Source organism: Musca autumnalis, unplaced genomic scaffold, assembly GCF_047663935.1.
Source record: "Musca autumnalis isolate F117 unplaced genomic scaffold, ASM4766393v1 scaffold_5, whole genome shotgun sequence".
Classification (NCBI taxonomy): Eukaryota; Metazoa; Arthropoda; class Insecta; order Diptera; family Muscidae; genus Musca; species Musca autumnalis.
In genome coordinates, this window is record NW_027412088.1 from 134,420,807 (window position 1) to 134,434,446 (window position 13,640).

General features: G+C 37.8%; 1 protein-coding gene across 2 annotated transcripts in view; it reads right to left on the bottom strand.

Annotated features, from left to right (window-relative positions):
- Window positions 1-8,271: 8,271 nt before the first annotated feature.
- The window catches only part of LOC141405870 (liver carboxylesterase 1F), a 44,987-nt gene continuing 39,618 nt past the window's right edge, over window positions 8,272-13,640 (bottom strand). For both annotated transcript variants that reach the window (XM_073990715.1, XM_073990714.1), the window contains exon 4: window positions 8,272-10,623. In XM_073990715.1, coding sequence (XP_073846816.1) covers window positions 8,905-10,623 — 1,719 coding nt within the window. In that variant the 3' untranslated portion in view covers window positions 8,272-8,904. The remainder of the gene's footprint in view (window positions 10,624-13,640) is intronic.

A 13,640-nucleotide genomic window follows, 5' to 3' on the forward strand; every position in this document is an offset into this window, starting at 1 on the left:
TAAAGGGGAAGATTGAGTACCCCCAAATTTCAGCTATTTTGGGGTAATATTTAGGCCACAACCTTCAAAATACCGAAAATCGGGAGGTACAGTTCTATGGGGGCTACATGAAGGCGTGGATATATACCGACAAATTTAGAGGGGGGAAGTTTTATACTCCCAAAAAAAGGTTATATACCAAATTTCAGCCATTTCGGTGGAATATTGAGGCCACAACCTTCAAAATACCGAGAATCGGGAGGTACCGTTCTATGGGGGCTGCATGTAGGCGTGGACAGATACCGACAAAATTCTGGGTGAAAATTTTATACCCCCCACGGAGACTAAGTACCAAATTTCAGATATTTCGGTGTGATAATGAAGCTAAAACCATCAAAATACCGAAAATCGGGAGGTTCTGTTCTATGGGGGCTATATTAAGGCGTGGACCGATACCTACAAAATTTTGGGGAAAGTTTTGTACCCCCAACGAAAACTATGTTCCAAATTTCAGCCATTTTGGTGTGATAATGAAGATAAAACCTTCAAAATACCGAATATCGGGAGGTACCGTTCTATGGTGGCTATATGAAGGCGTGAACCTATACCAACAAATTTCAGTTGGACAGTTTTATACACCCAGCGATAACTAAATACCAAATTTCAGCCATTTTGGTAGGATAATGAAGCAAAAACCTTAAAAATACCGAAAATCGGGAGGTACCGTTCTATGGGGGCTATATCAAAACGTAGACCGATATATCCCATTTTCAATACCAACCATCCTGCAAGTAATAAAAACGTCTGTACCAAATATCTTTAAATTGCGAGCTGTATCTTGATTTCAACAGACTGACAGACAGACGGACGGACGGACATGGTTAAATCGACATAGAATTTTATGCTGATCAATAATATATACATATACTTTATAGGGTCTTCGACGAATATTTCGATGTGTTACAAACGGAATGACAAAGTTAATTACACATTGTAACGCATTGAAATAATCATATGCGCCCTATAAATTATATATTCTTGAGTCGATCTATGCATATATATCCGTCCGTCTGTTGTAATCACTCTAGCATCCACAAAAATAGAAGTAGATGGTCTTCCTTTTGGTATCGCCCCAAATATAAGGGTAACGCCCGATTGCAGGTATTTTTAGTCACAATTTCAGACCGAATTAGCTATAATTTGGCATTTGTGGTTCCTAGTGGTCAAAAATCCTATCTACCAAAAATTCATTCAATCCATGTTTTTGTAAAGCTCATATATAACGGTGCCGTCCGATTTCAGGTGATTTTACGTTTTTAGCTACTTGTTCAGACGGAATTGTCTACAATTTGGCATTTAGGGTTCCTAGAGGTCATAAAATTCAGTTATCAAAAATTGTGAACTTTGGTCAATGTTTTGATATAGTCACTATACAACGGTATCCCATTTATTTCTCTTACGTCTGTAGTTACATTTTCTGACCGAATTAGATTTAGTTTTTAGCATTTAGGGTTCCTAGTGATCACAAAACTTATCTACCAAAAACTGTGGACATAGGTTTGCAACAGTCCCTAAAATATGTTTGGGTCCTGCAAACAAATTTATGTTTGGTTGCAAACAAATATATGTTTGGTTGCAAACAAATATATGTTTGGTTGCAAACAAATATATGTTTGGGTGTAAACAAATATTTGTTTGGGTCCAAACAAACCCAGAACACACAAAAAACATACACACACACTTATAAATTTTGGTGGTTTTTTCTTTTATTGAAATACATAGAAATACCAAACACAAAAGCAACAAGAGACGCATACAAAAGTTCCAAATATAAGAAACACATAACAGACTTCAAAGAAAGAAATTTATAAAAAAAGTAAATAATAGAATACTATTAAAAAATAAAAACGATTAATTATAAAATATAAAAACATCGTTAGTTGTGAAGTAAAACACATTCCCCTCAAAATTAAAATCATCAAGGGGAAATGGGTATCTGGAATCAAATGTTTATGTAATGTAATAAATAGGTACATCCATATTTAAAATATATGCACATATATTAAAAATGTGTTAATGTTATTACCACCCACTTTTCTTTGTCAAATTATACAATTTTTTTGATCAATTATACAATTTTCTACAAAACACCATTAATTTAAGAAAACTGATTTATTTACTGAAGTTACCGTCTGCACTCAACGATTATCTGAAGAAACTGTAGAAAAAATGCTCTCTGCCTTTCTCGCAAAAATAACAAAAATAATTCATAAAATTTTTTCTTTTTTTCTTCTTTTTTCTTTTTTTCTACCAAAAAGTGCGGACATAAGGTTTTGGAATGGCCTATGTAATGGTACTACCCGATTTCAGGTATTTGAACATTTTTAGATATCTATTCAGATATTTTCAGCGAGTAACGAGTAAAGTTGGAAATTTGTAATGAATGGAGGAAAAATTGTTCTCGATATAGCTATGCATTTTTATACAAATTGCAGTGTTTTTTCGTACAAAAATACTGGTTATTAAAAATTGCAATATCTTGAAAACTGTTAGAGATATTGAAAAAACAAATGTTGTGTATTTATTTCAGCTGAAGTCCATATTTTGTTGCTTCAATATTTGAAGAAACAAAATGTTTAACAGTGTGTAATGAAATTGATTACTACGAGCGGAGGCAGAGAAGACTGTAGTTTCGGAAGCAGCCAAACTTCCTCATCAGTTCCCTTAACCGCTGACTCTGTGTCGATAAACAGGTCAATAAGAGTGACCAGAAAATTAAACAAAATGAGAAATTTTTGTATCCTCCTAAATCTGTTGACCGCACAATTGAGTGAGAATAACCAAAATCATATGCCCACTACTGTTTTTTATGCTGTCTTTGCATCGCAAAGAAGACAAGCATAAGTAGTGTTGTTATTGTTGTTGTTATTGTTGTTGGCTTTGTATAGTTGGACTGCAAAATAATACATGTTGTGTATTTATTTCAGCTAAAAAAGTCCATATTTTGTTGCTTCAATATTTGAAGAAACTTGTTGACTACGCATAAAGCAAAAACAACATCTTGTTGTGATCTCTGCTTATTGCAAACAACACTACTTATGCTTGTCTTCTTTGCGATGAAAAGACAGCATAAACAAGTAAAAAAGTATCAGTCAGCTTTGCTGACAGAGATATACCCTCAGCCTGTGTATATTGAAACAATTTTTTCCCAAAAAACGTATGTATTTAGGGGGTTTCAAAAATGTTGGATGTATGAACCGACAAAAATTTTGATTAGGATTAAAGATCAAAAGTTTTGCGGAGGAAATACTTAAAGGAATGGATCGACATTGAACATTATGGAAGTGGATCTCCAGCCACGGCATATGGTGCCATATGGGGTTTTTACACCCTTCGGGCTGCTTGCTCAAGAAGTATGGACTTGCCCCTGAAAAAAATTTTACCATCGTAATTGATGCAGCGAATGCAAGTTGATTCAACAAAAATCAAAGTGAATCGATTGTAGGTCTTAAAGTGAACATATCCGAAATTATGTGTGGGAGGTACCGAATGGAATGGATAAATATAGTTCATATTTGAACCTGATCTATATCTGGCAGATATATTAGGATGTGTAAAGTATGGACTATTTCGGCCACTTCCGAACATTTTTGAACTTTTGTGGGGATGTACCTGAAGGAGTGGACCGATATGGCTTATCTTCGAACTTAAACTATGCTTGGACAAAATATTACTATGGCCAAATTTTGGACCGAATCGGCAGATCCGTTCGAGAGTTATCTTGCTCTCCAACCACCTGACACGGTTTCATAGGGTTTTTTGCAACTTTGGGGCTATTTTCTCAGGAAGTGTGGACTTGCTCCTGATGAAACTTATACCGTCATATGGGGGACAGTGAATGCAAGGTGCTAAAACAAAAATCAAAACGATTCGAGAGCAGGTCCTAAACTGAATTTATCCCAAATTTTGTGTGGGAGGTACCCGAAGGAGTGGACCGATTGAGTCCATATTGAAAACTTATCTAAGGCTGATAGACATTTCACGATTTGCACAGTATGGACCACATCGGTTACTCCCTTCTAGAGTTATCGTACGTACAAATGTTCCGAACATTTTCGAACTTTTGTGGGGGAGGTACCGGAAGGAGTGGACCGATATAACCCATCTTCGAACTTAAACTAAGTTTGGACAAAATATTACGCAAGCCAAATTTTGGATCGAATCGATTGATCCGTTCGAGAGTTATCGTGCGCTCCAGCCAGCCAGCCAGACAGACGGACGGACATTGCTTAATCGACTCCAAATTGTCTGAAACACATTTCGTCCAAACATACTTGGGGTCTAAAACCATTATTTCGATGAGGTACATTTGCCCGTATGAAAGTGTATATACTCTCGTTAGCATAAATGCTGAGGGTATAATAACAGTAGTGGGTATATGATTTTAGTTATTCTGACTCAATTGTGTGGTCAACAGATTTAGGAGGATACATAAAATTTCTCATTTTGTTTAATTTTCTGGTCACTCTTATTGACCTGTTTATCGACACAGAGTCAGCGGTTAAGGGAACTGATGAGGAAGTTTGACTGCTTCCGAAACTATAATCTTCTCTGCCTCCGCTCGTAGTAATCAATTTCACAACAACATGTATTATTTTGCAGTCCAACTATACAAAGCCAACAACGATATTAAAAAAAAAATATAAAAGACACAAAGTAGTAGCACAAACTGAAAACAAATCAGCACAAAACAAATCAACTAAATTTTGTCATGTATTCGAAACTAGTGTTTCTTCGAAAATGGTACGAGATACAGAATTTTTTGTGGCAAAAATGGGCACAGGTTTAGCTAAACCCATCACAACTTCAATTTTTTCAAAACTCGAAAACTGCAATTCTGTCATTTTTTTCTATAAATTTTGGTGTTTTTTTCTTTTATTGAAATACATAGAAATACCAAACTCAAAAGCAACAACAGACGCATACAAAAATTCCAAATATAAGAAACACATAACAGACTTCAAAGAAGGAAATTTATATAAAAGTAAATAATAGAAAACTATTAAAAAATAAAAACTATTATAAAATATAAAAACATCGTTAGTTGTGAAATAAACCACATTCCCCTCAAAATTAAAATCATAATCATCATAATCATAAATCATATAATCAGCGGGAAATGGGTATCTGGAATCAAATGTTTATGTAATATAATAAATAGGTACATCCATATTTAAAATATATGTATGTATATTAAAAATGTGTTAATGTTATTACCACCCACTTTTCTTTGTCAAATTATACAATTTTTTTGATCAATTATACAATTTTCTGCAAAACACCATTAGATTAAGAAAACTGATTTATCTACTCAATTTACCGTCTGCACTCCACGATTGTCTGGAAGAAACTGTAGAAAAAATACTCCCTGCCTTTCTCGCAAAAATAACAAAAATAATTCATAACATTTTTTTCTTTTCCTCTTCGCATGCAAGGTTGGTTGCCTGTGACAACAACAACAAAGAATGAAACACAAGCATTGACCACCAAAGCAAAAACAAAAATTTTCGCCCTCATGTCGTCGTCTCTGCGTCTTCTATTACACCATACACGCATATATTTGTTTGGACCCAAACATATATTTGTTTACAGCTAGTACCAAACCTATATTTATTTGGATCCAAACATATTTCTAACACATATTTTTCTGCGTGCATATAACGGTATCACCCGATCTGAGGAGGTATTTCGACGTTTTTAGTCATATTTCCCGTCGAAAGGTTATTTCGTAGTTTTTAGCTACATTTTCAGACCTAACTAACTATAATTTCACATTTAGGATTCTTTGTTTTCAAAACAATGTATCTACCAAAAAGTGCGGACATAAGGTTTTGGAATAGCCTATATAACGGTAGTACCCGATTTCAGGTATTTGAACATTTTTAGCTATCGATTCAGATCAGTAACGAGTAAAGTTGGAAATTTGCAATGAATGGAGGAAAAATTGTTTCCGATATAGCTATGCATTTTTAGATAAATTGCAGTGTTTTTTCGTACAAAAATACTGGTTATTAAAATTGCAATATCTTGAAAACTGTTAGAGATATTGAAAAAACACATGTTGTGTATTTATTACAGCTGAAGTCCTTATTTTGTTGCTTCAATATTTGAATAAACAAAATGTTTAACAGTGGTTAATGAAATTGATTGCTACGAGCGGAGGCAGAGAAGACTATAGTTTCGGAAGCAGCCAAACTTCCTCATCAGTTCCCTTAACCGCTGACTCTGTGTCGATAAACAGGTCAATAAGAGTGACCAGAAAATTAAACAAAATGAGAAATTTTCTGCATCCTCCTAAAACTGTTGACTGCACAATTGAGTCAGAATAACCAAAATCATATACCCACTACTGTTTTTTATGTTGTCTTTGCATCGCAAAGAAGACAAGCATAACTAGTGTTGTTTGCACTAAGCAGAGATCACAACAAAATGTTGTTTTTGCATTATGCGTAGTTAAAGAAAATCGCGGTTTAATACGCCGATTTGTCAAAATACATTTTTGCCGATTTTCGATTTTTCAAGGTATCTATATCCGCGGTTTTAGTGGATGGATTTGATCGCGGAAGGTCGTAAAAAAACTAAATTCACGCGGGGTACAAAGGAAATTGAATGGCACTTGTAAATTTTAAACGCAAAAATGGGTTTTTTAAAATATTCACGCATCAAATATTAGCCTTTAGACTCCAATTACTAGGATGCTGTAAGGAGCACACTCATGAGATATGCATTAAACGACGTAAAATCACGAGTTCTATAATTCTGTTAAGCTGTAAACAGATACAACGTTTGGGTAAAGTTTTGTGTCGTTTTTACACTGTTGGGCATGATGCCGAAAAATTCAAATTCATTTGAAATATATGCCGGCAAACAGATAAACGCTGGACTGGACGCCTTCATATAGCCCCCAAAGAACGGTACCTCCCGATTTTCGGTATTTGGAAGGATGTGGCATCAATATTCCTCCGAAATGGCTAAAATTTGGTATTTAGTTTTCCTTGGGCGTATTCAAATTTCCCCTCTAATTTTGTCGGTATAGGTTCACGCCTTCATATAGCCCCCATTAAACGGTACCTTTCGATTTTCGGTATTTTGAAGGTTGTGGCCTCAATATTCCTCCGAATTGGCTGAAATTTGGTGTTTAGTCATCATTTCGGGTATAAAATATCCCACATGAAATTTGTGGGTATATATCCACGACTTTATATAGCCGCCATAGAACGGTACTTCCCGAATTTCGGTATTTTTAAAGTTGTTGCCTCAATATTCCACCGAATTGGCTGAAATTTGGTGTTTAGTCTTCATTTGGGGTATAAAACTTTCCACATGAAATTTGTCGGTATAGGTCCTTGCCTTTATATAGCCCCAATAGAACGGTACCTCCCGATTTTCGTAATTCCAAAGGTTGTGACGTCAATATCCCACGGAAATGACTGATTTTTATTATTTAGGGGGTTATAAAGTATTCCTGAAAAGAATTATTAGTATATGTCCACGTCTTCCTTTATCCCCCATAGAAGCATACATCTTAATTTTTAGTATTTTTTAGGGTTTAGCCACATCATCTTACCGGAATATCGGAATTTTGGTAATTAGTCTTCTTTGAGTCTAAGAACTTTCCGCAGGAATTTGTCGGTATAGATCGACGAAATTTGCTGAAATTTGTTGTTGACGTCTTAGCGTCCTGAACCACAATCCACTTAAAAAAATGGTTGGCTGTAATATGAATGTAATATTGAAAAATTGATTTCTTGAATAGAAGGGGGACAAATGAGTCGTCTTTGGAAATAAAAAGCTTCAATTTGAAATTTACAAATGCAAATTTTGCAATCTTGGATGTATAAATGGCGAAAATTGTCTAGCAACAACATCAAATATGCCTGAGGATGTTAGCCTAACCAGCTAACGAAACGATCGTCGCATAGCGGTTGATGTGTGTGTAGGACTTCGCTAGATATCAATTTTTCAATGTAATCTCCTTAGGTCATGAAAAGCTCGATTTATTAAATTAATTGAAATTTGCTGAAATTTGGTAATTTCTCTTCTTCATAAACGAAAGGAAACTAATTGTTCCATTTTACTTCAATATAACTCGTGGTGGAGGGTATAACAAGTTCGGACCGGCCGAACTTAACGCCGTTCTTACTTGTTTATAAATTAATACAAAAAATTTTCGTTTTCTTGGTTCCAAAATATTACCTTCACAAACAGTAAATGAGTAGCAAAATAAAGATATTTTGGTACACAATTTTTATTACGAAAACGATATCATATTAAACACAGATTCATATAAACATTTGTATCACTTCCAAAATTCTTAAATTCTATTCTTTGGTGTGTGCAATTATGAAAAAATAGTTTCACTTATATAACACTAATACATATATAGACAGATATACATAAATATGTATGTATGTATGTATAAAATATGAGAGAGATTTAAAGTTTTTCACAAGTCAACTGATATTGCCAATTTCGAATGCCAGCTGGATCGGTAAAATGTGGAAGTTGGGATTGTGACTGGCTATTCACGATGGCATTTTGTTGGGTGACTATGGTTGTCGTTATTGATTTCAATTTCGATACGGGCGTGGGTGTATTTTTCACAGCTTCTATAGATTTCAGCTCGCTTCTAGTTGATTTTCTACATTTGCTGTTTCTTGTCGGTATTTCAATGGAAGATTGTCGCTGACGTTGTTTGTATTCGAAAGGCTTTGGGGTGGGGTAGTTGGAGTGCTTCGGCAAACGGGTTTCCCTGCACCAATTGTCTGCTGTGACGGGCTGACTGAATTCATGAGTCATCTCGGGATGTGAACGACTCTTCCGGGAACAGCATTTGGCAATTGTTTGCCGAAGGAACCACTTATGTCATAAATCACAATCGCAGTCTGGTGATGGATCTAATGGATCGCGGCGCAATAAATAAATGCATAACCCCAATAGGCTAAGGAGCACTGCAACTAGTCCCAACATCACAAAGAAGCCATGTTTATAACGGGCGGCATCGGCCGAAGCTTCTTTGTATAGTAAGCGTTGAGTAATGATGTCATCGCCATATTGGCCATTGGACGTTGCAAAGATTTGAGGCAAAAACACTTGCCAATATCCATGCACCCGTTTTAAATGCAACGCATATGGGGAATTCCGCTTCGAAATGGTCGAATTCGGCGTGGAGCGCTTGTCAGTAGGCATTTGGTAGGAATTACTGAATTCATTGCGATTCGGTCGTGGCCGAGATGCAAGTGGTTTCTCACTCTCAAGCAGTTGTTCGATTTGTTGGCTAATTTTTGTATCCAAAGACAAGGTATTTTCCTGTTGAGATGTCCAAATTTCGCCCAAATTATAAATGAATTTATTTTGTTGGGTGTAGGGCATCCATCCATCATAGGTTCTACTTGGATTTGGACTGCCACTTTTTATAAAGCTTATAAATGGAGTTCTAATTTTGCGAAACATTTTTTCTTCTTCAATTGTAAAACGTCTTCGAGCTATTTGTTGAAACAGAGATGGTCCAAATACCAAGGGTAAATCTGAACTATGTGAAGCTCCGCCAAACAGGTTTACTTTGCCGCGCATATCCATGGAGTTGTCAAAATCGAACATATAGGCATATATATCGGCTGATGTGGATGAATTTAGGATACCATTTAATAAACTATAGAATGGTATTTCATATTCATATTCTGAAATGAATTTTTGTATTGAGCTGAGCAATTGAATTCGATCTCCATCGTGATCGCTGCCAAAGTAACGCCAATTCAAAGCTTCGATTACTTTTTCATAATTCTCACCTGTAATACTGGGACTTGGCCAAACTTTCTGCAATAATGTGTTGTTTATGTAGGCTCGCAAGTTGGCATAGCTATCACGTGCCAATTCTAACCAATAATCCTGTAAGAATGCCCCCTCATTGGATGTAATGCCCATCATTGTGTTGGGAAAGCTGTTCATTAGGCTAGAGTTGGATAGAATATCGACAACATTAAAGTTTACGCTGGGTGCCAAGTGATGAGATCCATTGCCGTGATTGTAGATACTCTCGAAGGCATTGAGCAAATCACTAACACTTTTAGAACGCAGGCATGTCACAACTTGTCTACCGTATTCTTCAAATTGACAGCCCAACTTTTGAACCAGTGCCTTTGATGCCTCTTGGACCATAGGAACTGATGATAATTGTTTTTCTATGTTTCCACTGGACATTAATATCATTTGATTAAATGGTTTAGATATAGCAGAAGCGAATGCCTGATGTCCCTCTATGAAATGTAGGAAAGCACAGGAAGCTCCTGTGGTGCCATGACCCAACAAAGTTATTTGTTTATCATTTCCTCCTAAACTTTTAATATTTTCGTGTATCCATTCCAAGGCCAGTCTTTGATCTTGCATACCATAGTTTCCGTTAAGTTCATCGTTATCGGGTGCATTAATCCATCCGAAAATATTTGTACGATATTGTATCGTGACGACGACCAAACCTTCAGCAGCAATGTCTAGACCCGTGACTCGATTTCTTGGCCAATCATAGGACATATCTTCACCGGTAAGTATAACCAGCACTGGTAGATTTCCGTATCGTAAACCATTCTGTAAAAAGGAGGGTATTAATAAAAGAATAACAAAAGGTTGAGGGTAGGAAAGAAAGAAGGATAAAAAGTAAAAACTAATGTGACACATCATCAACCACACTAAAGACTTTTAAATAACCGTATAAAAAGGAAAGAACCAATTCAAATCGTGTACTGAAAGATAAAAACACAATTAAATAACAAGCTTTGCCAGAGGAATCACTTCAGGATGACGTAGGGAGCACAGTTGAGCTTTTATGAACACGAATATGTAGGCAGTTAAACAAATGAAGCGTGTCGTACAGTCCTAACCCACAGGCTGAGTATATGTTGGGTATCGTGCCATCAATTCGGGCCCAAGATGAAATGAGGCAGCTGCATCGTCCGGATCTTAACTTAGCTAAAACCCATCGAATTTACCTTGTCAGCTGTCATTCTTCTGCTGCGATTGATGGGGGTAGTATCCGATTACGGAATTCACTCTGTATCTTTGCAGTGTCTGCGCTACTGCATCAGTGTAAATGCTATTCAAACCTGCCTGATGGATCGCCCTCTAGATCATGAAGATATCTCGTGACGTGTATGGGTGGGGGAAGCCTGTACACAAGATTATGGCAGGGATTATCACGTCGGTAACACATAAGCAGGTACTGCATCGATGATATCTTATAGTGCTGATGCACCGGCAACATCTTCTTCTCCTCATGAAAATGGTCCACTGTTGTCGTAACGATGCACCCTGTTGCAGTTCCCAGGGTGGCATTTGGGCGGTTTGTATATTTCACTGCGTAGCGCTTACATTTGCATGCCACACTGGAGCAACATGTCTTATCACAGACCCGTCTATTGCTTTTTAAGAAGCCAAGAAGGTTTCTTTGTGCTGCCGGCCTGACACTTGAGGACCTTGTTCCTACTTCTGATCTTCTCGCAAATAGCTGCGGCATGCTTTCGATCGTTACACCCAACATTTTGTGGTAGTTTGTGGTCGGGATCAGGACACCATCCAGCAATATGTTCAAGGCTTACGTCATTTCAGCCGTCCATGTGGAAAGCGTGGTAGTGAATTTAGCGGCAATATTTTCATATTCCTCAGAACTGCGCTAAGTCAGCTATGTAGACATTTACCCTATCGTATATGTTATCTACGATAGGGCCCGACTCCAAGATCGTACAATCATCCGCGTACATTAGGATCTCTATGCCGTCTGGAGGGTGTGGAATTTAAAATAGGTGGACGTTAAACAGTTCCGGTGATATCACCCCACCTTTGGGAACTCTCTGTTTCACTGTACGGGTTTTAGACTTCTTCTTTTTGAATTCCACAAACAAATGGCACCCACACATTTACCTGATTATCAAACGTTTCAAACACGGCTATGTCCTCGAACAGCTTGGCATGGTTTAAGGTATCGAAGGCCTTCGATAGGTCAATAACCAACATGACTGTTCAGTCGCAAGGCCTGTTCTGGGTCAATCCTCGACTGACATATGTGGATATGGCGTGTAATGGCGTTGTGGTACTGTGTCTTTTCTGGAATCTGGAATCTATGCTGAGGTAGGGCAACAGGGAAACTGTTTCTCATCATGAGGAGGAGTAGTGGCGCTAAAATCTTGGCTACTCGCGACAGGAGGGAGATCAACCAATACGATTCGCCTCCGCTAGCATCCTTGGCTGGATTCAATAGCGGGACTATCCTGTAACTTTCCAGGCTTACAGTATGGATGGCTAACGATAGATTGAGCACAGATATTGATCTCTGGGTTCATTAAGTTGCTTAAGCATTACCATTAAGATTCCGTGTGGGTCCAATGTTTTCGTCCTATTCCTCTCGGGTTGCTCCATAAATTGCCGTTTAATTGCGCGCCCTTCTTCGAATATACCACTGTCACGACGTTGAAAGTAAAATCTCGGTATATAAGCATGGTATAAGCTTGGTATTCTTGCTTAAGTTATTTCTGATTAAAGAATAAAGAACGGCCAAGCCAAATTCGAACTAGGTTGTCCTTTTCCTTTTAGTCTTCTATCAGAAGTAACGTAAGCGCGAAAGCCAGCTGCTTCGAGAGCGATTTGACAGTTGCCCATAATTTACCCACTTTTTCCGCTTATGCTCGCCTACTAGGCTGTTGAATTCAAGAGTAAGTTCCCTGTCTTCAGGGTTCGTACGAAGAGCTTATCACGATCATTTGCTAGTCCCTTCGCCTCTGCTGGGGAATTTGATATAATTTCGGGTATTCTACCAGCAGGTATGTACATAGGTAACGAGCGGCTGATGCTATGATTATGTCCCGGAAAATACTCTCAGCCATCCGATGATTTGAGGTAATGAGCAGCTCTCTGAAGCTGTGATTGGTAAATTCTCTGAACCCTTGCCTATCAGGTTTTCTATGGTTCAGAAAAGTACGGCGGTCAGAGGTTATGAAGTCGGAAGGCCGGCTAAAGGAGATTATGGTGGGGAGATGGTCTGAGCCAGGATGCCACAATAGTGATATCTTGCGAGTTGTGGCAATCTCCTCTTGTTCTCGTAAGAGCGTCTTTGTTAACATTGCAAAATGTGGTCTGGTCTGGTTGCCTGGGACTTGTTGTTGTTGTAGCAGAATAGAAACCTACAAAGAAGCATGTCTTTGTAGCAGAGACCGTTGCAATTGAATTGCAGGGACGATGCATTTCTGCGGCGCTGAACAACAACATGTGGTGTTAGATGTTGTTGTTGGGGAGCCTGTGGGTGTTTCGAATTCCGACGACGAGGGTGAACTTGTCGCAGCAGGCAGCAACATAACTCCTATCACAGGTCCCTAAGGCCAGAGCAGGCTCGCAGGTTCTCTCGCTCCCTACATCCATTACATCTCAACGATGCTGACATATGGTTGTTGCTGATCTGGTAATGGAAATGATCCATGGCGCGGAATTTTTCTTTATACAGGCAGGGGACAAATGTGCTCGGAGCAGGCATTCCGGTAGATATTGCCGCTAGTCTACACAAAAAATGGAGAAGCTTTGTGGCATCCCTATGTTCTCGAGAAAAGTAAAGGTGTAAA